Consider the following 23,975-nt stretch of genomic DNA (forward strand, 5'->3'; position numbering starts at 1 on the left):
AAATAATTATCTAATCATGTCTCCTTTTTTTTTTTTTTAAGGTTTTATTTATTTGCAAGGTAGAGTTACAGAGAGTAAGAGGGAGAGACAGAGAAAGGTCTTCCATCTGCTGGTTCACTGCCCAAATGGCTGCAATGGCCAGAGCTGCGCCAATTTGAAGCCAGGAGCCAGGAGCTTCTTCCAGATCTCCCATGAGGGTGCAGGGGCCCAAGTGCCTAGGACATCTTCTACTGCTTTCCCAGGCCACAGCAGAGAGCTGGATCAGAGGATGAGCAGCCGGGACCAGAACTGGTGCCCTGTGGGATTCCAGGGCCGCAAGTGGATTAACCTACTGCGCCACAGCCCCGGCCCCCATTGTCTCCTTTTAACTGTTAAAATTATCCAAAACACTTAGCACTGTGATGAACTTTAATCAAAATTCAGTCCTTCGGTTTCTCAAGAGGAAACTTTTCTGTCCTTGTCCTCAAACGTCTAGGACACAAACAGACTCCCTTTCACTGCTGCCTTCCCCTCCCAGACAGAACCTGCTTCAACTTCTTGATGAGAGCCCCTCTAGAGACAGCATCAAAGACCAAACCAATGAAAGCTCCGTTCACTCAATCACCGTCGCAAACTCCAGGCAGCTCTATTTTCCCAGGAGAGACAGCACTCAGAGAGCTCAGTCACGCAGGTGACTTAGGCTACTCACACAAACGCTCTCCTCTCCTCCCTGCTCAATGCAGATGTGCCTGCAGCAATGAACTCAGGGACAGCAAGATCCTTCTCCCCAAAGTCACTGTCACCCTTGAGCGCAGTAATCTCACACCTGAGCATCTATTCAAAACAACACAAAGCAGTCTGTGCAAAGGTGACATGATGCACCCATAAAAATTACTAATTACAAAGTATTTGCCGAATAAGATGAACTGAAAACGTTCCACACTAAAAGCTGGACAGTGACCAGGGTTGCTTTTCACTTGCTAGGTATGCACGCAGTAGAGAGCAGGAGGAGAAGCAGGGAGATGAGAACACTGTGGCGCTTAGGGTGACTCGGCTGTCCCCGACTGCTTCTGCTAATACTGGCAACCTTTCCTGCTCCCAGGAACCCACTCTGCATCCCCACTGTCTCCATGAGACTGGGACACCTGCCCACTCTCTGGCTATCAGCAGCCCCTACCCCAACAGGACTCTGGCTGCCATTTCACCAGTGCCTTCTCTCTATTTCTATTTCTCTCTCTCCTCCATTCTCTCCCTCTCCCCCTCTCCCACCACCACCTGTGTCTCACACACATGAATGTATATCCTCTTGGCATGTTTTCCAGACCCTAGTTTGCCCGTCCTTTCCCTAGTCCATTTGCACCCTGCTCCAATCCTGTCCTCTCTCCCAGCCAGGCCCTCGCTGCTGCTCTTCAGGTCTTTTGGTATCTCTAGTGGAGAGAACGTGGTGGCCTCCATAGAAAGTACCAGGCCCTTCGCAACAACAAACCCTGCCCATTCCCCTCGCCTCAATGGACAATCTCCCTCCCTGCCTTGGGGGCCAGACAGCAGCCATCCTGGGGGGCACACCCCACCTTCATTCTTCCCCCAGCTCAAAAGACCTCTTAAGATTTGGCCCTTCTGTCTTCCCTTTCACCCAATCTCTGAAGAGAAGGTCAAGGAGACACTAACGTGGAGACAGACCACTGCTTGCACTTCACAGATGTTACTCCATCCCCACCACCACCACAACCACAGTATCCCTGCAGGTGCACCCTACTCTCCACACTCTGCAGCTCAAGGATCTCAACTGACCCCAAAGCCCACCAAACACATGGGTGTCCCAGCTGCAAGGGTGTGAGAGGCTCCATGGAGTCCCCACCCCAAGGGGGCCATGCTGAAGGAAGACTGGGCTTCAGCCAGCAGAGGGAGAGAGGCGTCCTTATCTAAGAATTACTTCTCCCACGCACAGACACATTCAGGCTTCCCCACTCTGACCAAGCACCGCCCTTCCGGCCCTGCTACTGCCCCACTCCTCTCCTCCCCGCACAAAAGAGCTGTTTGCACCCTCAACATCCACTTCCTTCCCACCCACCCACTCACTCGATAACCACCATCTGCCATCTGCCTCCCACCTCACGGTCAGCTAAAGCTGCTCTCCAAACACCAGTGACCAAACCCAGCAATCTCTCTGAGCTGTGGTTCAGGAGTGCCAACGCTCCCTTCTCACTCAGCGACCCAGACTCTGGGTCACCCTGGGGTTCCTCTCCAGGGAGTGTGAAGAGAGCACTGAGAACTGGGGCTCACATTTCACAAAAGGATAGTAGAGATCCCAACATAATAACACATGCAAATAAACAGTTTCATCTGTGAAGTGGGAGTAATAATGCTATCTATTTCACAGGTTTGCTGTGAGAATCAAATGAGTTCATGTGGGAGTACTTCAAAAAGTTTGTGGGTGGTGGGCATTCGGCCCAGTACTGAAGCCGCCGGTGAGGTCTCACATCAGGGTGCCCGGGCTCCATTCTCAGAGCTGCCTCAGGATTTCTGCTTTCTGCTACCACAGATTCTGGGAGGTGGCAGTGATGGTTCAAGTGGTTGGCTTCTTGCCACCCATGTGGGAGCCCTAGACTGCATTCCTTGCTCCTGGCTTTGGCCCCAACCCCACCCCAGCTGTTGCAAGTACTTGGGGAATGAACTACAGAGTGCTCTGCGTGTCCCTCTACCTCTATCACTCTCTCTGTCCCTGTTTCATAAATAATTAAATAAACTGTGCAAAGTGTTTTTAAAAGAAAGTTTGGGGAAAATGGAATTAAAAGCTAAAGCTAAGTCTAATTTGATGCAAAAAAATGAATGAATTCCATGCATAGTTTTTCCATAACACATTTTCCATGAACTTTCTGAACACCCCCTCAAATTTGCAAAGTGCTTATAATACTGTGTGGCCCACAGTACAAGGTCTGCAAGCAGCTACTAAATAAAAAGATAGATATATATATATATATATACACACATATAGTATATATATTATATAGTAAAAACAGAAAGTACAGGAGATGACATGGGAAAGTGAGCAGGGGCCAGCTTGCACAGCACCTGGTGCATGGCACGCAGTCTGCTCTGCCATGGCCCCCACTCTGCTGCTCCCAGGGCCTGTACCAGCTAGCAGGCAGAAGGGATCACAGAATACCATCCTACTAACAAGTCATACATGTTCATTACAGAAACCTTAGATAATACTAACAGCACAAAGAAAATCAAATGGCCCTCAGTTCCCCAGATCTGGAGGAAACCACTGCTGACATCACAGAGTTCACCCCGACATTTCTCCCCTGCCAACTCCCTAGACTTGAAGCTGTAGGATGTGCTCTGCTTCCAAAATGCCCAGCTCCACTGGCCATCTACCCTGGCTACTGGAGCAGCTCTCAGATGTGGGTGAATCTATACAGGGAGATTTGGAATGACTTACATTCCAAAGGACTTGCCCCCTAAGTTCATGCTTCCTGAGATACGATTCCCTAAAGTACTAAGCCATTATTTGGACTTACTTATCCATATCTCTTCATATGAAACTAACAGATAGGGGTTCAAATCTAAGTTGTCCTTTCATTATTTAACTATGCTGCCAGCAAATGCTGAGCAGCCATCAGCCAGGCTCCATGCACTATGCTGTGTGCTGGAGCTCCAAGTCATGCAAAGAGGGCCAGAGAGTATTTCCCAATCATTTGGTGGGTGGCAGGGGAAGAAGTGAGAAGTCATAACCTCATAGTGATAAACAAATGTGCTCTCACGGCAGAGTGGGGAGGTGATGGGGCCAGAAGAAGTTGGGGCAGTTTCAGGGAGGATGTGACATTTTTTATTTGGTTTTCAAAGGGTAAGTAGAAGTTTTCCTGTAGAGAAAGTGAAGAGCATTCCAGGCCACAAAAAACAAGAAGTGCGGAGTATCTGGGACACAGAAAGGCGCTCACTGTGGCTGCAGCTCAGGGTGGCTCAGGGAAGTGTAAGGGTGAGGCCAAATGGGGAAGACGCTTCCACAGTCAACTTAGGAGTTTGGGTTCATCCTGGCAGGTTTGAGTGAGGAATGGGGGCGGGGGGGGGGGGAGCTGTACTGAAGGATGCTTTGGAAAAGCCCACTAGTGGCAGTATGAAGAATGGGTGGAGCCGGGGGGGGGGTTACCTAGGTGACTGATGCATTAGTTCCGATGAGAGATAACGAGGTTCTGAATCAAGCCAGGGGCAGCAAGTAGGGGGAGAAAAGCAGGAAAACTGTGTGACCACTAAGATATGGGAATTAGCAGTGGAGATGGAGGGGTGGGCACCTGGCCTAGCAGGTAAGCTGCCCGAGTCCCACATCACCGGAGAACCTGGATGTGATACCTGGCTCTGGCTCCTTGCTCCAGCTTCTGCTAATGTAGACCCTGGGAGACAGAAGTGATGGCTCAAGTAACTGGGTTCCTGCCACCCATGTGGGAGACCTGGGTGAGCCTCTGGTTCCTGGTTTCATGCATTGGAGGCACTGGGGAGTGAGCCAGCAGTTAGGGGAGTGCACTTGTTCTCTCTCTCAGTCACTCTCTTTTTCTTTCTGCTTCTCAAATAAATAAATAACAATTTTTAAACAGTGGAGAAGGTGTTGGGGAGGCTCAGATTACTTGAATTTGTGTGACCAGTGGCCACCGGTGTCAAAGTCCTTGACAGGAAACACAGAGGGCAGTCAGATCTGAGGGGGCATGGCTGGAAGCAATGACTTAACACAGCAGGTGTGGAGATGTTTGGAGGGGGTTGAAAACATGGGGCTAGAACTCAGAAGTGTTTAGCACTTTCTGTATAGACTAAGACAATTCTGCTGTTCCCAATCTACACAGTCGCACCCTATTCTAGCCACAGCTCCGGGTATCCCGAGAGGCTAGGCAGGGCTAAGGAGGAAAAGGTTTGGAAGGGATAAAGGACCCAGACTTACTGGCAGAGCCATGAGCTCTTTTAACGTCTGGCCTCGTGCACTTTCTCCCACTCTTTAGCCTTTTCCTGTTGGTCTGTGGGAACATTCACTGTAAATATCATCGTTCCTCTTTGTAACTTAACCTTGGCAATGTCTAGTTATAAATTCCTGAGTGCAAAGGATTTTGTGTATTTTTTTTTTTTTTGACAGGCAGAGTTAGACAGTGAGAGAGAGAGACAGAGAGAAAGGTCTTCCTTCCATTGGTTCACCCCCCAAATGGCCGCTACAGCCGGCACTGCACCAATCCGAAGCCAGGAGCCAGGTGCTTCCTCCTGGTCTCCCTTGCGGGTGCAGGGCCCAAGGACTTGGGACATCCTCCACTGCACTCCCGGGCCACAGCAGAGAGCTGGAATGGAAAAAGAGCAACCGGGACAGAATCCGACACCCCAACCAGGACTAGAACCCGGGGTGCCGGCGCTGCAGGTGGAGGATTAGCCTAGTGAGCCGCGGTGCTGGCTGATTTTGTGTATTTTTATCTCAATCCTGGCACTTTGATGAATATGGCCAAATGAAGGACCAAGCAAGCTCACAAGTTACATCACAAGTGAATTGTCACAAGGGGATGCAATGAAGGTTAGCCACAAGCTTTGGTGCCACTGTGTGTTGAGTAAGGACTGCAGGAATTTTTAAATTTCGTCTTCTTAATTTGCTATTTCAGCCCTCCTCAATAATACTTTATATACACATGCGCAGGTACAGCCTGCATTTTCTGGATGGGACCTTATCACTAAACATGTCAAATCAGCAGTCTGTTTTTGAGCTTGTAATTGTGGTGTTTTAACTGTTGTGACTGAAAGAGAAAGAACAGAGCCTGACCAAGTGTGAAACACCTTGGCGGTGCGGAATGAGGCCAAAGAAGAGGCCAGCAGAGTGCACACAGGTTCCCCATAGTTGGAAGTGACAGTGGGGCCAGCACAGTCATGGATGCCAAAGGAACTACCCAACTGGATTCCATCCCAGCCATCACACCCAAGTAATGTTCATGTCATCTTATTTGTTGTACAGATTTCTTTGCATTTAACTTGTGAACTTACTTCTGTCATATAGTGCTATAAGAGCTATACGCACAAGACATTTCCATTCAGCTTAGGTTTATATATAGATAAGTGGTATTAAGTCACTTAGGTGGTACTTAAGAACTCAGGCTTGAAATTCTAATTCTGTATCTAATTCCAATCTTGGTCACTGGGATAGGCATTTGCCTTAGTGGTTAAGACACTGGTTGGGATGCCCACATACCATACGGGAGAGTGCTTTGGACCAGTTCCCATCTCTGCTCCTGTCTCTGGCATCCTGCTAATGCAGATACCCTCTCTCTGTAACTCTAACTTTCAAATAAATAAGTCTTAAAAAATAAAGAATATTAAAATATTTAAAGGAAAACACTAAATAAACAGTGAGAAAATCATATGTATAGTACACACAATGGCTGACAGTTGAGCAACCCTGGATTAAGTCACCCACTTATTTCTAATTCTAACTTTATTTGGATTTCATTATTTTCAACCCATCACTGTCAGAGGGAACTCCAAAAAACTAATGGAATTAAAATTTAGAGGCCAGTGCTGTGGCATAGTGGGTAAAGCCGCCACCTGCAGTGATGGCTTCCCACACGGACACAGGTTCAAGTTCTGGATGCTCCATTTCCGATCCAGCTCTCTGCTGTGGCCTGGAAAAGCAGCAGAAGATGGTCCAAGCCCTTGGCCTCTGCACCACATGGAAGACCCAGAAGAAGCTCCTGGTGATTCTAGCTTCAGATCAGCCCAGCCCCAGCTATTGCGGTCATTTGGGAAGTGAACCTGCAGATGGAAGACTTTCTCTCTCTCTCTCTCTCTTTCTCTCTCTGCCTTTCAAATAAATAAATCTTTTAAAAAAAAAACAACAACAACACTGGAATTATTAACTAACACACAAGATTTTTTTTTTTTTGACAGGCAGAGTTAGACAGTGAGAGAGAAAGAGAGAAAGGTCTTCCTTCCATTGGTTCACCCCCTAAATGGCTGCTACAGCTGGCGCGTTGCGCCGATCCAAAGCCAGGAGCAGCCAGGTGCTTCCTCCTGGTCTCCCTTGCGGGTGCAGGGCCCAAGGACCTGGGCCATCCTCCACTGCATTCCTGGGCCACAGCAGAGAGCTGGACTGGAAGAGGAGCAACTGGGACAGAATCCAGCGCCCAACCGGGACTAGAACCCGGGTGCCAGTGCCACAGGCGGAGGATTAGCCTATTGAGCCGTGGCGCCGGCCTACACACAAGATTTGACCCACGGATATACATTCAGTAAAAATCCTTTCCAGTATTTACATCATGACTCTGAATCCCTCTCCTGTGAGACAAGCATTCCAGAACAAATCCCAAACCCCTACTTGCTGCCATCAAGTTCCAATCCTCTACTGACAAGATACAGAAAGTGCAAAGATAAAAAACCAGATTTTCACGCGGCATTTGGCTTCTGGAGACAGACCTGCCCCCTACACACATTCTCAGCCTTTAGTGCTGCAAGGGGTCTCCCAGGGACTGAGAATGCGCATGGAACCCAGTGGTGGAAGTCGGGCTCCGAAACCAGCACCAAGGGTCCACAATGGCTCTCTCAGGTGAACTTAAATAGACGAAATCAGAGTGTCTGCCTTAACTCAGATTCCAATAGCAAAGATGACCACAGGTTAACACTCACAATGGCACCATTCATTCACCTGGGACTCTCCCACAGCTTTCCACACATCAATGTGTTGAAACCTTCCTAAAAGCACCGTGACACCACCTCTCCACAAATGTCCTGTCAATCTCCAATTACCACAGTAACTATCCCACTATAACTCTCAGAGACAGAGCCAACCCCTGTCAGGGACTCCTCCTCAACCACAGGAGATGGTAATCCTTGGGTGTCCCCCTGCAAATACCTTTGCTTAAAAAAAAAAAAAAAGAAAGAAAAGAAAAAGAAATAGAAATAGAAAAAAGGCTCTTTAGCCTCAGCTTGAGTTCTTGGGTTTTTATGGTTAACATTGCCTAGTAGAATTTTGCTTTTGTAGTAGCTGTGTGCCTGTGTACCTCAGCGTGTGCATGTGTTTGTGTTTGAGAGTACGTGTGTGTCCATGTGTGTATGTTTGAGTGTGTGTATGTGTGCATGTGTGTGTTCTAAGACTCTTCAGGAGATACTTCACATGTGCAGGGCTTTTTTTTTTTTTTTTTTTTTTTTTTTTTTTACAGGCAGAGTGGACAGTGAGAGAAAGAGGGACAGAGAGAAAGGTCTTCCTTTGACGTTGGTTCACCCTCCAATGGCCGCCGCGGCCGGCGCGCTGCAGCCGGTGCGCCACACTGATCCGATGGCAGGAGCCAGGTACTTATCCTGGTCTCCCATGGAGTGCAGGGCCCAAGGACTTGGGCCATCCTCCACTGCACTCCCTGGCCACAGCAGAGAGCTGGCTTGGAAGAGGGGCAACCGGGGCAGAATCCGGCGCCCTGACCAGGACTAGAACCCGGTGTGCCAGCGCTGCTAGGCGGAGGATTAGCCTAGTGAGCCGCGGCGCCGGCCAGGGCTTTTTAAAAATAAAATTGCATGTCTTCATGACAGCAGAAATAACTAGAATCACATAAACACCACCTCTTATCAAGAGAAACCTGGGGGAGCTAAGCTTCCTGAGTTGCTGGCGGGTGAGAGTTACAAACAGCCAAAAGGTCAAGGCAGAAAATGTAATATCCGGGACAGGTGGAGAGTGGCAGCCACTGGTAAACCAAACACACAATGGCCAAATCTGCAGCTTCCCTGGTCGGCTTGCTGCCGCCAAGACAGCAACATCCTCCTTTGGGTTTTTCCAGTAAATTCCCTTTGTTTGATTGAGGGGGGACAGCACGAGCAGACAGGGGTGAGAATGCTGGGGAGTGATCAAGGGGACACACGAAGGGATCACATAAAAGCAGCAGCAAAAGAAAGAAAATGTGTGTTTTACAGCCAGGTCTCTAGAAGGTTCTCAAAGAGAAACACACAAAACTGCCGCATTATGTATGCCATGGGTTTCTGTGGGTCCAACAGTTGCCAGGACTGCTTGTCCCATGATTTCTAGGGGAGCAACTGGTGTTGCAAATGACCAATGTACAGGGAACTTTTGTAATATAATCTACCAATTGGAAAGGTTCCAAACATAAAATTATTTTTAACCAATTTCTTCTGACTGCATGTCTGATGGCATCAAGGAAGTTCTGTTTAAGTAGAAATTCAGATAGGATCACAGTTCAGATTAAGCCGGGACTTCTTGACTTTCAGAGATGTGAAAGAAATGATATGACTTCCGAGGTCAGTACTGTGATGCAGTGGGTTAAGCCACCACTGTGCCACTGGCATCCCCTATCAGAATGTCAGCTCTAGTTCCAGCTGCTCCACTTCTGATTCAGCTTCCTGCAATACACCTGGGGAGATGATCAACTACCTGAGCCCCTGCCACCCACGTGGGAGACCTGGATGGAATTCCCGGCTCCTGGCTTCAGCCTGGCTCAGATGTGACAGTCTCAGCCATTTGAGAATGAACCAATAGGTGGAAGATCTCTCTCTCTCTCTCTCTCTCTCTCTCTCTCTTTCTTGTGTTCTACTTTCAAATAAACAAATACATCTTTTTAAAGAAGATGTGTCTTCTATAAGACAAAGGCAATGGGAGGGACTCACTGTGTATCTTGGAGATAGAGGAAATGGCCCAGGGTTATTTGTCTGGGTGGCAGGTAAATGGGGTTCACTGTACTATCATTCCGTCTGTTCTTGAGTATATTTAAAATATTCCATAATAAAAGGTTAAAAAATATTTCTCATTGAACTTTTTAAAATCCTGATCAAAGTTGTGGGTAGGCCTACTTAGAAACATTTTTTTCTGCAACTACAGAAAGAGTCCATATAAACAGGTGGAAAAACAGAGCTGGGCACATTTCTTGACTGCTACTAGTGAAGCTATCCTCTGCAGAATGTATAAGGAAACAGAACCTATAAGGAAGCAATAGTCCCGACATGTTCACAACTGCTCTTAGGAGCCACGTTACCACCATTCCTCCCACCAAATTCAAAGTGCCCCAGCATTAAATGCAGAACCACTGATCCCAATGAAGTAATGGGCTAGGTAGCATCTGCGTTTCACAGCAGGGTAAATGAAGCACTAAGGTTAAACAAATTGACCAAGGGGAAAGGAAGAAGATACAGACTCTAAGCTGCATTGCTATCTTCTTTACTGGCTATCACAGCTGGAGGCCATAATTAAACTATTCATTCCCTTCATTTGCATTTGCTACTACAATTACCCTTACAAGACTGTATTAAAACTAATCCACATTGTATGCAAGGATGGTTCCGCATATGTAAATCAATACACATGATCCACCACATCAACAGAATGAAAGACAAATATCATACGATCATTTCAATACATGCAGAAAGGGCATTTGGTAAAATTTCACATTCCTTCATGATAATAAAAAAAGAACTTTGAACAAATTAGGTATAGAAGGACTATACCTCAACATAAGGCCATATGTTACAAGCCAGCATCACACTGAACAGGGAAAGCTGTAGGTTTTCTAACATCTGGAACAAGACAAGGTGAAATGTCCATTTTACCACTTTTCTTCAGCATGATATTGCAAGCCCTATCCAGAGCAATTAAGCAAGAGAAAGAAATAGGAGCATCCAAATTAGAAAAGAAGAAGTCAAATTACCATTGTTAACATATGATATGGATCTTATATATAGAAAACACCAGGGGCCAGAGCTGTGGCATAGTGAATAAAGCCACTGCCTGCAGTGCCAGCATCCCATATGGGCACCAGTTCCAGTCCCGGCTGCTCTACTTCTAATCCAGCTCTCTGCTATGGCCTGGGAAGGCAGTAGAAGATAGCTCAAGTGCCTGAGCTCCTGCACCTGCATGGGAGACCTGGAAAAAGCTCCTTTCTCCTGGCTCCTGGCTTGGGATTAATACAGCTATGGCCATTGCAGCCAATTGGAGAGTGAACCAGCGGATGGAAGACCTTTCTCTCTCTCTCTCTCTGCCTCTCCTTCTCTCTGTGTGTAACTCTGGATGTTCAAATAAATAAATAAATCTTAAAAAAAAAGAAAAGAAAACACCAGAGATTCCACCAAAAAGCTATTAGAACTAATCAACAGATTCAGTGAAGTTGCAGGATACAAAGCCAATTTATAAAAATCAATAGTGTTGTTACACACCAATAGCAAATTATCTGAAAAAGAAATCAAGAGGGCAATACCTAGGAATACATTTAACAAAAGAGATGAAAGATATCTAAGATTAAAACTGAATAAAGAAATTGAAGAGGACACAAACAAATGGAAAGATACAACAAGTTCATGACTTGGAAGAATCAGATTCCAGGCAATCTCTACCAAAATACAGATGACGTTTTTCATAGAAATAAAAATAACACTTAAAATTTGTTTATTTTATTTTAGTTTTTATTTGACAGTGTTAGACAGTGAGAAAGAAAGAGAGAAAGGTCTTCCTTCCATTGGTTCACCCCCCAAATGGCCACTACGGCCAGAACTACGCCAATCCAAAGCCAGGAGCCAGGTGCTTCTTCCTGGTCTCCCATGTGGGAACAGGGGCCCAAGGACTTGGGCCATCCTCCACTGCCCTCCTGCGCTACAGCAGAGAGCCGGACTGGAAGAGGGGCAACCAGGACTAGAACCCAGCGCCCATATGGGATGACAGCACCGCAGGCAGAGGATTAACCAAGTGAGCCACGGCGCTGTCCCCAACACTTAAAATTTGTATAGAACCACAAAAGATCCCAAAAGCCAAAGCAGTCTTGAGCAAAAAGAACAAAGTGGGAAGCATTATACTACCTACCTAATTTTAAAATATATTACAAAGCTACCATGATTAAAATAGCATAGTATTGGGGCCGTCGCTGTGGTATAGCGGGTAAAGCCACCACCTGCAGTGCCAGTATCCCATATGGGCGCCGGTTCGTGTCCCAGCTCCTCCACTTCAGATCAGTTCTCTGCTATGGCCTGGGAAAGCAGTGGAAGATGGCCCAAGTCCTTGGGCCCCTGCACCCACATGGGAAGACCCAGAGGAAGCTCCTGGCTCCTGGCTTTGGATCAGCACAGCTCCGGCCATTGCAGCCATCTGGGGAGTGAACTAGCTGATGGAAGACCTCTTTCTCTCTCTCTCTGCCTCTCCTTCTCTCTCTGTGTAACTCTAACTTTCAAATAAATTTTTAAAAAGCATAGTATTAGCATAAAAGTAGATAGATACAATAGACAAACAGAATACAGACCCTAGATGTAGACCCACATATACAGGGAAAGAGAGATCTACTATCCACTTGTTCAATCCCCAAGTAGACACCAGGATCTAGGAGCTTTATTTGAGTTTCCCACGAGGGCACAGGAGCACAGTCATCTTGTGCTGCTTTTCCAGGTGCAGGGAGCTGGAATGAAAGTGGAGCAGCCATGATTCAAAACCAGTGCCCATATGGGATGCTGACGTCGCCAGTTTTACCCACTATGCCACAATGCCAGCCCCCAAGACCTGAAACTTTGAAATTACTAGAAGAAATTTAGAGGAAATGCTTCAGGACAGTGAAATGGGGAAAGAATTTTTGGATCAGAACCAAAAAGTACACAAACAAATGCAAAAATGGATAAATAGGATTTCATCAAACTAAATATCTCCTGCACAGCAAAGGAAGAAATCAACAGAATGAAGAATATTCTATTTACAAGTTATAAGTCTGCAGGGGGGTTAATAATCAGAATATATGACTCAAGTCAATAGCAAAAAATTTTTTTTAAAAATGAGTAGTAGGATACTAAGCTGATCTTCTGTATATTAAGATAATCGAAAATGAATCTTGATGTGAATGGAAGGGGAGAGGGAGTGGGAAAGGGGAGGGTTGTGGGTGGGAGGGACGGTATGGGGGGGAAGCCATTGTAATCCATAAGTCGTAAAAAAAAAAAAAAATGAGTAGTAGGTACAGGAGTTTGACCTAGCAGTTAAGATAGACTTGGGATGCCCACACACTACATCAGAGTGCCTGGGTTTGATTCCCAGTTCCACTCCTAATCCCATATTCCTGCCAAAGCACAACTTGGATGTAGAAGCTGATGGCTCAAAGAAGTTGGGTTTCTGCCCAAAAGAATGAAAATAGACCTTTACTCTCACCAAGGACAAAAATGACTTCAGCTTGCATTTGGGAAGTAAACCAGCAGATGGGAGCATTCATTCATCCCCCACCCCCACCCCCCACCATGCCTTTAAAATAAACACTTTTTTTTAATGAGCAGTTGGGGGCAGGCATTATAACATAGCAGGCTAGACCACCACTTGAGATGCCCACACCCTGTACTGGAACACCAAGTTCAAATCCCACCCACTCCATTTTCAACCCTGCTCCTAATAATGCTTCTGGGAAAGCAGCACAAGATGGCGCAAGTGCTTGGGCCCCTGCCACCCATATTGCAGACCCGGACGGAGTTCTTGGCTCCTTGCTTCAGCCTGGCTCAGTGGTTCTGACCTGGCTACTGCAAGTACCTGGGGAATGAACTAGTGGATGGAGGATCTATCTCTCTCACCCCACCTTTCTCTGTCTTTCATCCATCTGCTGATTCACTCCCCAAATGGCTGCAACAACCAGTATTGGACCAGGCTGAAGCCAGGAGCCAAGAGCTTCCTCCAGGTCTCCCAAGTGGGTACAGAGGCCCAAACATTTGGGCCATCTTCCAGTGCTTTCCCAGGCACATTACCAGAGAGCTAGATTGGAAATGGAGCAGCAGAGGCTCAAACCAACACCCATATATGATGCTGGCACTATAGGCCATGGCTTAACCTGCTGCGCCACAGCACCAGCCCCAAAAATAAACTTTTAAAAAATTAAAATGGAAATAGATAAACAGAAATTTCTCAAAGGAAGACATACAGATGGCCAACAAGTACATGAAAAATAAGCTCAACATCACTAATCATCAGAGAAATGCAAAGCAAAACCACAATGAGCTAGCTATTCACATCACTCCAGTTACACTAGGTGTTATCGAAAAGACAAAGATGACAAGTAATATGTGGAGAAAAAGGGAACTCCCATGCACTGTTGATGAGAATATAAGTTAGTACAGTCATCATGGGCAACAGTATGAAAGGTCCTCAAAACACTAAAATCAGGGCCAGGTGTTGTGGAACAGCAAGGTAAGCCACCACTTGTAATGCCTGCATCCTATTATCGGAGTACCTGGAACTGAGTTCTGACTCTGTTTTTGTGTCCAGCTTCTTGCTAATGTGCATCCTTGGAGATAGCAGATGAAGGTTCAAGTACTTGAGTCCTTGACACCCATGTGGAAGATGACCTGGCTGCTGTGTGAGAATCTGGGGAAATGGAGCCGGCATTGTGGTATAGCTGGTAAAGCCACCATCTGCAACGCCAGCATCCCATATGAGCACTGGTTCATGTCCCAGCTGCTCCACTCCCGATACAGCTCCCTGCTAATAGCCTGGGAAAAGCAGCAAGAGATGACTCAAGTATTTGGGCCTCTGCAACCTACATGGGAGACCCAGAAGAAGCCCCTGGCTCCTGGCTTCAGCCTGGGCCCAGTCCTGACTATTGCAGTCATTTGGGGAGCGAATCAACAGATGGAAGCTCTTGTTGTCTCTCTCTCCCTCTCTCCCTCTCTTTCTCTCTCTCCCTCTTTCTTTCTTTCTCAACTCTCTCTCTGCAACTCTGACTTTCAAATGAATAAATAAATTTCTAAGAGAGAGAAAGAGAATTTGGGGGAGTAAACTGACAGACAAATGATCAATCTTGCACTCACACTCTCTCTTGTGTTGCCTTTCAAATACATAAAAATAAACAAACATTTAGGAAAAAACACTGAAAACAGAACTCCATGTATCCAGCAATCCCACTGCTGTGCATACATCCAAGAGAACTGAAATCAGCCTTCGGAAGAGACACCTGCACTCCCATGTTTGGCGCAGCACTACTCACAACAGTGAGGAAATGGAAACAACCTGAGTGCCCCCCACGGGTGAGTGGCTAAGGAAAATGTGGTACATGCACACCATGGAATACTACTTGGCCATTAACAATTATGAAGTCTGGTCATTTGCAACAAACAGGAACTGGAGATCATTACTGAATTACATTAAGCAAAATACACCAAAGACAGAAAGACAAGCACTGCATGATCTCACTCAATGTGGAGTCTTAAAAAAATAGGTTGACACCCACAGAAGTTAGAAAGTATAATGGCAGTTCCCAGGGGCTGGGAGACAAGTGGGGAAGGAGGGTTGAGGAAAGGCTGATGGGTGGGTACTAAGTTATAATTGGATAGGAGTAAGAAGTTCTAGAGTTCCACTGCACATTAGGGAGATAATAAACAATATTCAGAGACCGTATATTTCCTATGAAGGAGAAAAAACTAGAAAATGGGAGTTTGAACGTTTTTACTATAAAGAAATGTTAAGTTTGAGGATACAGATGTATTTACCCTGGCTCCACATTATATAATGCATGCATGTACTAAATCACAGGGTGCCCCGTAAGTATGTTCAATTTCTATGTTAAATTTTTTTATTGAATAAATAATAAAATTTATCTGCACTGCAGAAAACCTGGCCAGTTTGAGAGCTGCTCCTCTCCCCAGGCCAAACACCAGATCTCCAGTGCCCAACAGCCAGCCATACTACTTACAGGAACCACCAGCACAAGGTAGTTTTCTATTTCACTGTTGCATGTTTCATGAATACCATGGTTGAAACTGTCATAATCTATGAACATTTAATTCCTGGTCATGAAGAAAGCAGGTCACACTGCATGGTTTATGTTCCAAAATCAGCCATATACTCCTGAGACAGGATAATAAAGTCAAACATTAACGGAATAAATAACCTCACGTCATTCCATAATCTTCCCCTATCCTCACTACTTCATCTCTTTTATTTGACTCTTAGGTAGCATTTGGTGAGGAAAGCACAGCTCATGTCCTCAAGGAACCTGCAATGGACTGGAAAGAGACGGCTGCACCTGCAGCAGCGTGGAAAGTCCTTGACTGAGCAAGGACAATGGGACATAGAGTCAGGGAAGGCTTCACGGAGTTTTCATAGAAAGGAGAAGAGAACATAGTGAGCAAACTTGGGTAGTTACCAAAGAGCATAGGAGATTTGGGCATCGCAACATTTCCGAGTGACCAGTGTGTTGAGATGCACCACAGAGGATGGAGGGAGAGGCAGGAGAGGAGAGCGGGGGCAGGATGGGAGCAGTTCAGGAAGGGATTTGCACGTAGAGCTAATGGGGTTGTACTTCATCTTCAAGGTGATGGTGACCATCGGCCTAAATGGTTATACCTGGTATGCAGGGGCCTGGGCTGATTAAACACACACACACACACACAAAGCTGAGCCTGGCTCTGTTACTTGGTGAGCCATCATTATTCTTAAAAGGAAGAAAAATGTGGTAGCTTTTTAAAAATAAGAAAAAAAGATAATGAACATCTTAATGTTGTTTTACATGTCTTGCACCTCGGGATGCTGGGCCAATAGAGCTTACTGCTTAGAAGCTAAAAGTCTAGAGACTCACTCACTGGGTCTCGCTGGGTCACTTACTTGGCCTCTCTGTACCTGTTTCTGTAGCTCTAAAATAGGATAGATAACAGCACCAAGAACTTCCTAAGTTCATGGTAAGTACTGAAGGAGTCAATTCATGTAAAGCTTTTGGAACAGAGCTGATAAATTAAGTGTTGGATAAGTTTAGCTACTAATACAGTTTTTCAAAGTCATACTAGCCCTAGGGAAAATACAAACAAAAGCCACAAGTTTTGGTTAAGAAAACAATTCTGACACCTACCTTCTAGACTCCAAGAAAGATCTTCTGAGAATTGCTGTCAAATTTGATCATGTCTTATAAAATAAAATAGCACAAATGAGCTCCTTCCTTAGATTATGACAAATGCCAGTTCTCTAAAATTACAGGAGGCACAACAGAAATCACCCGTCTCTACCAATATCTCCTCTTTTCAGCCAGAAAATGAGACTAACCTCTACTTCATGAGTTTTACAATTCTGTTTTTAAAGATGACCGTTGACGGCTCATGTGACTGCACTATTTTTGCACTTTGAGGCTGTTATTGTAGTTCTGTCTGATGGTATGAAACCAACACTGAATCAGCAGGCAACTACACTAGCACTTCCTTTTTAGGTTAGGAAGAGTTGATCTCTGCCAACTCCTGGCTTTTAACACACAATAGCAGGGAGAAGCATTGGCCAAAAATTTCTCTTCCTCCGAAGCATGATAGTAGTAATACAAAGATACGCTTTTACCAGTTAGACTTTCTTGATGGCTAACTCACATTCTGATGAATATAAAGATTAACATACGTCATCTGATCCTTATGTAACTACACAATGGGAACCAGACAAAAAGCTATCACAAAATTATTGAAGGCGGCACGGTACATTCTGGAATTAGACTGCCTAGACCTGTGCCACACATATATCGTGCCTTTAAGCCAGGTTCTCAGCCTCTGTTCTCTTCAGCTTCCTCATCTGTCAAAATGGGAATAAGTGTATCTACCACCTACAGTTAGAGGATTCAAGTTAATACTAACACAGCACGTTAGTATAGCTAGTATAGCCATCAAGGGCATTAAGACCATGCTTAACACACACTGCATCACCAGTAGGGCGACAGACTGTATGACACCCCTAACCATGCCATTTGGGCTCTCAAGTGTTTTGAGTAAAAGACACCAGAAAGCCAGCAGATGCAAGACGGGTACCCAGACCTTCCTTCCTCTTCCTGGAAGGACAGCACCCATCAGAAAGGTGCCCTCCAGTGCCAACAGGAAGCAGGCATTCTCACCACCAGAGACAGGGAGTAAAGGCTGGGAGAGATCTGCACATGCCAGCCCTGCTACACTAACCCTTACCTTCCAGCTGCTCTTCTACAACTGACTGCCCTATCCCCAGACTCTTTTTATTTTCCTGGTTTCATAGTTTATCAATTTTCTAATCTTTGTCCAACCTGGTGTAAGCTTTCAGCTCTAACTGCTGTTTGGCAAAGTCTTGATTTGCCTCATGAAGACTCCCATGCACATGTTAATAATTACTAGATAGGGGCTGACGTATGGTTTAACAGGTTAAGCCTCCACCTGCAACACCACCAGCATCCCAAGTGAGCACCAGTTGGAGTCCCAGCTGCTCCACTTCTAATCCCTGCTAATATGGCTGGGAAAGCAGCAGATGATGACCCAAGTCTTTGGGGCCCTGCACCCACATGGGAGCTAAGGAAGAAGCCCTGGCTCTTGGCTTCAGCCTTACCCAGCCCTGGCTGTTGTGGCCATTTGGGGGAGAGAACCGGTGAATGGAATCTCTCTCTCTCTCTCTTTCTCTCTCTCTTTCTCTCTCTAACTCTGCCTTTCAAATAAATAAATAGATCTTTTTTTTTAATTACCAGATAAAATGTCTATGCTTTCTCTCTGTTAATCTTTCTGGTAGTCTAATTTATAAGGCTCTAGCCAGTAAAACTAAGATGAGCAGAGGAAAAAAAAGATTATTGTTTTTCCTTCCCTCCACACCACAAAAGTATTTGTTTAAAAAAAACCTTAAAAACAAACTTTAAAAAGTTCCCAAAGCCCTTGTATTCCTAAGCCTAGAAGCAAATATTGATTTTCACTGTGCAAATGTGCATTCAAGCATGACACAGAAATGACAAAGAGAATAATGCTTCCTATTGTCTCTGATTTTATGACAGAAACAATTTCATCCTTTTAATATCTTCATGTCTTATAAACCAAACTGACAGGAGAAGGCACAACACTCGCCTGGATGCTTACACGCAAAGGGCCTTGCACAGTGGCTATCTTCTGCAGTGTAGACTGAAGAAACTGAAACTCAGAGAGTCTTACCAAATGGCCAGAGGGTGTCACTGAGAGTAAATGGCATACCCAGGATTCAGAGTGGATCCGCTGGTCTCCCCAGTCCACTGCCTCCTTTCATGACAAACAGCATAAGATGAGCCAGATCCGATGGCTCCAAGCTTACTCTTCTAACCCCAACTTCTCCCACGTGTTCTGATTCTTCATCTCTGACTACATAGAAAGATGTCATTCCTTACCTGTTTCCTTTACTTCTCTTTAACAGCATACAAAATAAATCCATCTCATTCCCCTTGAAGCTGGATTCCATTCAACCATTCAATAGCCACTTACTGAATATTTACCACTGGCAGAGAACTGGCTAAGTGATGCCTTCATCTGCTTTGGGAAACTTACAGACTCAAGAGGAAGACTGATAATGGTACTAACAACACCTTAAAATAGAGATACGCAGACAAAGTGCGATATATTATGTAGGAAAATCTAACCTAATGTGGAGGGCCAGGGCGGACATACTGAGGAAGTGACAGTGAAGCTGAAAACCTCAAGGGGGTCAGCCTGCCAGTTCACAGGGGAGAGATTTACCCTCCACAGAGGACACAAAGTGCTTGCTCTGAGACAGGAAGGTACTGGTGACTTCAAGGAACAGAAAGGCCGGGAAGCTAGGGAGTGAGGAGCAGAGGGACTGCAGATCGGTGTGGCCAGGTGGTCAGGCGTCCCACTGAGGGCTGCTGAGATCTGGTTGGGGATAATGAGTTCGTGGAGGGTTTCAGGCAGGGCTGGGACATGAGCGTGTTCTTAAAAGACCACCGTGAGGGTAGGCGTTTGGTCTACTGGTTAGGATGCTCTCATCCCCCATTCAGAGCACCTGTGTTCAACTTCCAGCTCTGGTTTCCAGCTTCAGCTTCCTTCAAATGAAAACTCGAGGAGGCAGCAGAGACGGCTCAAGTAATTGGGTTCCTGCCACCCACTGGGAGACCTAAATCACGTTCCTCCTCGTTCCCAGCTTCAGTCCAGCCCAGCCCCACCGCCATGGGCATTTGGGAAGTGAATCAGCAGATGGGAACTCACTCTCTTTGACTCCCTCTCTCTCTCTCTCTCTCTCAAAAAAATTAACTCAAAAATAAAATTAAATACATAGATGAAAGATCAGTGTGGCTGTTGTGTGTACAAGGCTGGAGAGGGGCATGAATGGATAGAAGAGTTCTTTAGGATGTGGCAGAGATTGTTAACTATCTACCCACAACATCTATTTTCCACTAATGAAACAGAATAAAATACTGTATTTCTCAACTCCCTTTGCAGCTAGGCATGGTCACGTGGCTAAGTTCTGGTCAGTGAAACAGAGGTGAGGTCTTTGGTGGAGCACAGGGAAGGCTGTTCCAGGCAGGTGACTCAGGTAGAGAAGACCTTCCCTGCTCTCTCTGCCTTTCTTCCTTCTCCTAACCAGCAATTCTTACAAGACAGCTGGAGCTCTGGCAGCCATTTTGAGTCAACATAAAAGAAACAAACTGGGGCCGGCACTGTGACACAGAGGGTTAAAGCCCTGGCCTGAAGCGCTGGCATCCCCTATGGGCGCGGGTTCTAGTCCCAGCTGCTCCTCTTCTGATCCAGCTCTCTGCTATGGCCTGGGAAAGCAGTAGAAGGTGGCTCAAGTCCTTGGGCTCCTGCACCCATGTGGGAGACCCAGAAGAAGCTCCTGGCTCCTGGCATCGAATTGGCGCAGCTCCGGCCATTGCGGCCAACTGGGGAGTGAGCTAGAGGATGGAAGACACTTCTTTCTCTCTCTCTCTCTCTCTCTGCCTCTACCTCTCTGTAACTCTGTCTTTCAAATAAATAAAATAAATCTTAAAAAAAAAAAAAAGTAGCCACCAAAGCTACCTGAAGGTCAAGTGGCTCACTTAAAAAAAAAGAAAAGAAAAGAAGAAAAGAAAAGAAAAGAAAAAGAAACAAACTGGATGAGGGAGTGGAAAGAATGGAGCCAGGATCACCAGTTTGGACCTACCCCTACCAGTTCCAGATGGCTGCCTCCAGTGCTTTTTAACAACCGCCCAACACACACACACACACTCACACACACACATTGAGAGAGAGAAAACTCTATTTTTTAAACTAGTACTATTTAGGTATTTTGTGTGATATATAGCCTAACTCAGTCCTAACCGACACAGAGGCCACTGTATTCACCCAGGAAGAGGTGGTGATGGCTTGGATCATGGTAGTGATGGAAATGGCAAGACTGGGATGTATTTAGATGGAAGAGTCAACAGAATCTGTTGGGAATCCACACACGAGAGATGGTGAGGGACAGGGCAAGTTTAGACAGACCCTCAAGTTTCTGGCACAAACCACGATGTAGACTATGTCACCAATTGTTGAGCTGGGGTAGTTGGATGGGCCACTGGGGGCGGGGGACATTGTAAGTTTTTGTTTTTTTTCAGACATTTGGAATTTGAGATGCTTGTGAGAACTTGCAGACCTCAGACTAGGTTGAGCTGGGACACAGACAGTGGGGAAGTCATCAACACACAGATGCTAACTGAAGTCACTCGCGTGGATGATGTCTGCACTGGCAAACGCAGAGTGAGGACAGAGCCCCAAGGGACACCCACTTTGCAGAGATGGGCAGAGAAAGGGCAGCACTTGAAGAAGGCAAGAAGGAGCAGACAAAAAGGAAGCAGGAAAACCACGCAGCTCCCAGGAAGAGACAGGTGCGGAGTCTCCACCGCGCCAACCTCCAAGAGGCAGGCAGAGCTCCTTCCGCAGAGTTCTGAGAGCAAGAACAGGGCTCTGGGGGGAGGCTCACACACAGGCCAGGAGGCCACGGACAGAAGGGAAAGTCTGGCAAGGCTTTGTGTTTGTTTTTGCAGCTGTTGAGGTTGATTAAAATAAAGCATTAGCAAACAACATGCGAAAGAATTACGGAGTTATGGCTTTGAAAAACACAAGAGAGAAAGCCTAATAATTTTTTTTAAAGATTTACTTTATTTATTTGAAAGACAGAGTTACAGAGAGAGGCAGAGCCAGAGAGGTCTTCCATTCCGCTGACTCATTCCCCAGATGGCCGCAGTGGCCAGAGCTGGGCTGATCCAAAGCCAGGAGCCAGGAGCTTCTTCTGGGTCTCCCACACAAGTGCAGGGGCCCAAGGAGTTGGGCCATCTTCTACTGCTTTCCCAGGCCATAGCAGAGAGCTGGATCAGAAGAGGAGCAGTCAGAACTTGAACCAGCCCCCATTTATGCCAGCACTGCAGTCTGGGGCTTTAACCCACTGTGCCACAGTGCCAACCCCCTAATAATTTTTTAAGTATCAAAGAGATAACAGAATTGAAGCATATTCCTAGAATTTCATTTTCAACAACATGAACAGAAAGAGAACAAATGCAAAGAAGAAGCAGACTACAGAGGAGTTACCAGTTTGCTCTTTATCATCAGCATTTGAAAATCTTTTGAGAGAGAGGAGCAGGTACATACATTCAATTTTCATGACTCTGGCTCCCACCTGGAGAGACAGGCTGGGGAGAGAGGGTGGAAGGGTCTCTAGCCAGGGGAAGAGAGAAGAAATCATTTCCATTCCACACCCCCAGCCCCAAGAACCAACCGCCCAGGCTGGCGGCCCAGCTCACAAAGCCAGGGGCAAGAGACAAGGGGGTAGAAGACAGCAGCATGATTCTGACACCAAGTGGCTTGTTTTAGAGAGGGCAAGCTTCACCACCACAATGCACCTTCTTTCCAACAAGTACCTTACATTTCCATTGCTAATTATAAATAACATTATCTTCAGTAGGAGTAAACATTGTCATATGGGTAGAACCAAGAGCCTTTAGGCTGAGTGAAATAATCCAGGCACAGAAAAATATCACATGATCTCATGATCTCACTCAAATGTGGAAGCAAAAAAGTTGAGCTCATGTAAGAGCAGAGAGCAGCGGTGGCCAGAGGTTAGAAAGGGGAGGGGTAAGAGGGGACAGGGAGAAGTTGGATAACTGGCACAAAATACTCTAAAGTAGGAGGAACACATTCTAATATTTATAGCATGGTAGTATGATTGCAGTTAACAACAATTTATTATATATTTCATAAAGAACCAGAAAACACAAAGAAATGGTAAATGTTTAATGAGATGGAAATGCTAATTACCCTGATTTGATCAGTACACATTGTACAATGTGTTGAACTATCATACCATGTCCCATAAATACATACTGTTACTATTTGTCAGTTAAAGTTAAATAAATAAATGAGCATTGTTAATTTATAATAAAATCTTAAAGGTGTACGGGGTAGAGGTTAAGGAATTTTATTTACTTAATTACTACGAACAGCCAAAAAGAACAGGTTGTGATATCCTAAGGGTTAATGACAGCAGCAATATTTTAAACTTTCCTTGAGGCTCACAACATGCCAGGTTTTAAATTTATTTATTCCACATCTTAGATGCATCATTTCCACTGATCCCCATCACAGAAGTAACTATTATTATCGGCATATTTTCAAGACTGTTTATTTGAGAAGTAGAGTTACAGAGAGAGAGAGAGAGAAAGAGAGAGAGAGAGATCTTCCAACCATGGTTCACTTTGCAAATGGCTGCAATGAACAGGGCTAGGCCAGGCCAAAATCAGGAGTCAGGAACTCCATTCAGATTTCCCATGTGGATAGATCAAGTACTTGGGCCATCTTCCACAGCTTTCCCAGGTGCATTAGCAGGGAGCTGGATAGGAAGTGGAGTAGCTAGGACTCCTGCACTTTGATATGGGATGCCAGCATCGCAGGTAGTAGCTTAACCTGCAGTGCCACAATGCCAGCTCCTATGGTCTCCATTTCATAGATCAGGAAACTGACGCACAAACTGGTTACTTTTACTTGCCCAGGTCATATAAACAAGGGAGTGACAGCTCCCAGGATTTGAACACTGGCCGTCTCAGGTCAGAGCCAGTGCTTGCCATTTAAGTTAGAAAACCTGCTTTTCTTAACACTAAAGAACATTGCTGGTCATACAAATAAAACAAGTAATGCAAAAATAAGTATGCAAAGACAATGGCAAGAAAATAGTCTTTACTTCACTTAGGAACTGAAGGAACTGGCCAGGTAAAACTGAGGTGACTTGTTTTGCTTTCTTTAACTCAGCCGCCTTGGCAACTCAGCGTAAGAGGAACCTGGCCTTCAGTCAGCTC

General features: G+C 45.7%; 1 protein-coding gene across 6 annotated transcripts in view; it reads right to left on the minus strand.

Annotated features, from left to right (window-relative positions):
* Nucleotides 1-23,975, minus strand: part of TEC (tec protein tyrosine kinase) — a 122,456-nt gene that overhangs the window by 43,574 nt on the left and 54,907 nt on the right. Inside the window, exons 1-2 of one of the 6 annotated variants that reach the window (XM_051831422.2) lie at nucleotides 16,776-16,992; nucleotides 15,624-15,778 (exon numbers count right to left, since the gene is read on the minus strand). The exons of the other annotated variants lie outside the window; for them this stretch is intronic. Of the exons in view, the coding sequence (XP_051687382.1) occupies nucleotides 15,624-15,710 (87 nt within the window). The 5' untranslated portion in view covers nucleotides 15,711-15,778; nucleotides 16,776-16,992. Of the gene's footprint in view, nucleotides 1-15,623; nucleotides 15,779-16,775; nucleotides 16,993-23,975 lie in introns of those variants that run through there. 6 annotated transcript variants of the gene reach the window in all.

This window comes from Oryctolagus cuniculus, chromosome 2 (assembly GCF_964237555.1).
Source record: "Oryctolagus cuniculus chromosome 2, mOryCun1.1, whole genome shotgun sequence".
In the NCBI taxonomy this organism is placed as follows: Eukaryota; Metazoa; Chordata; class Mammalia; order Lagomorpha; family Leporidae; genus Oryctolagus; species Oryctolagus cuniculus.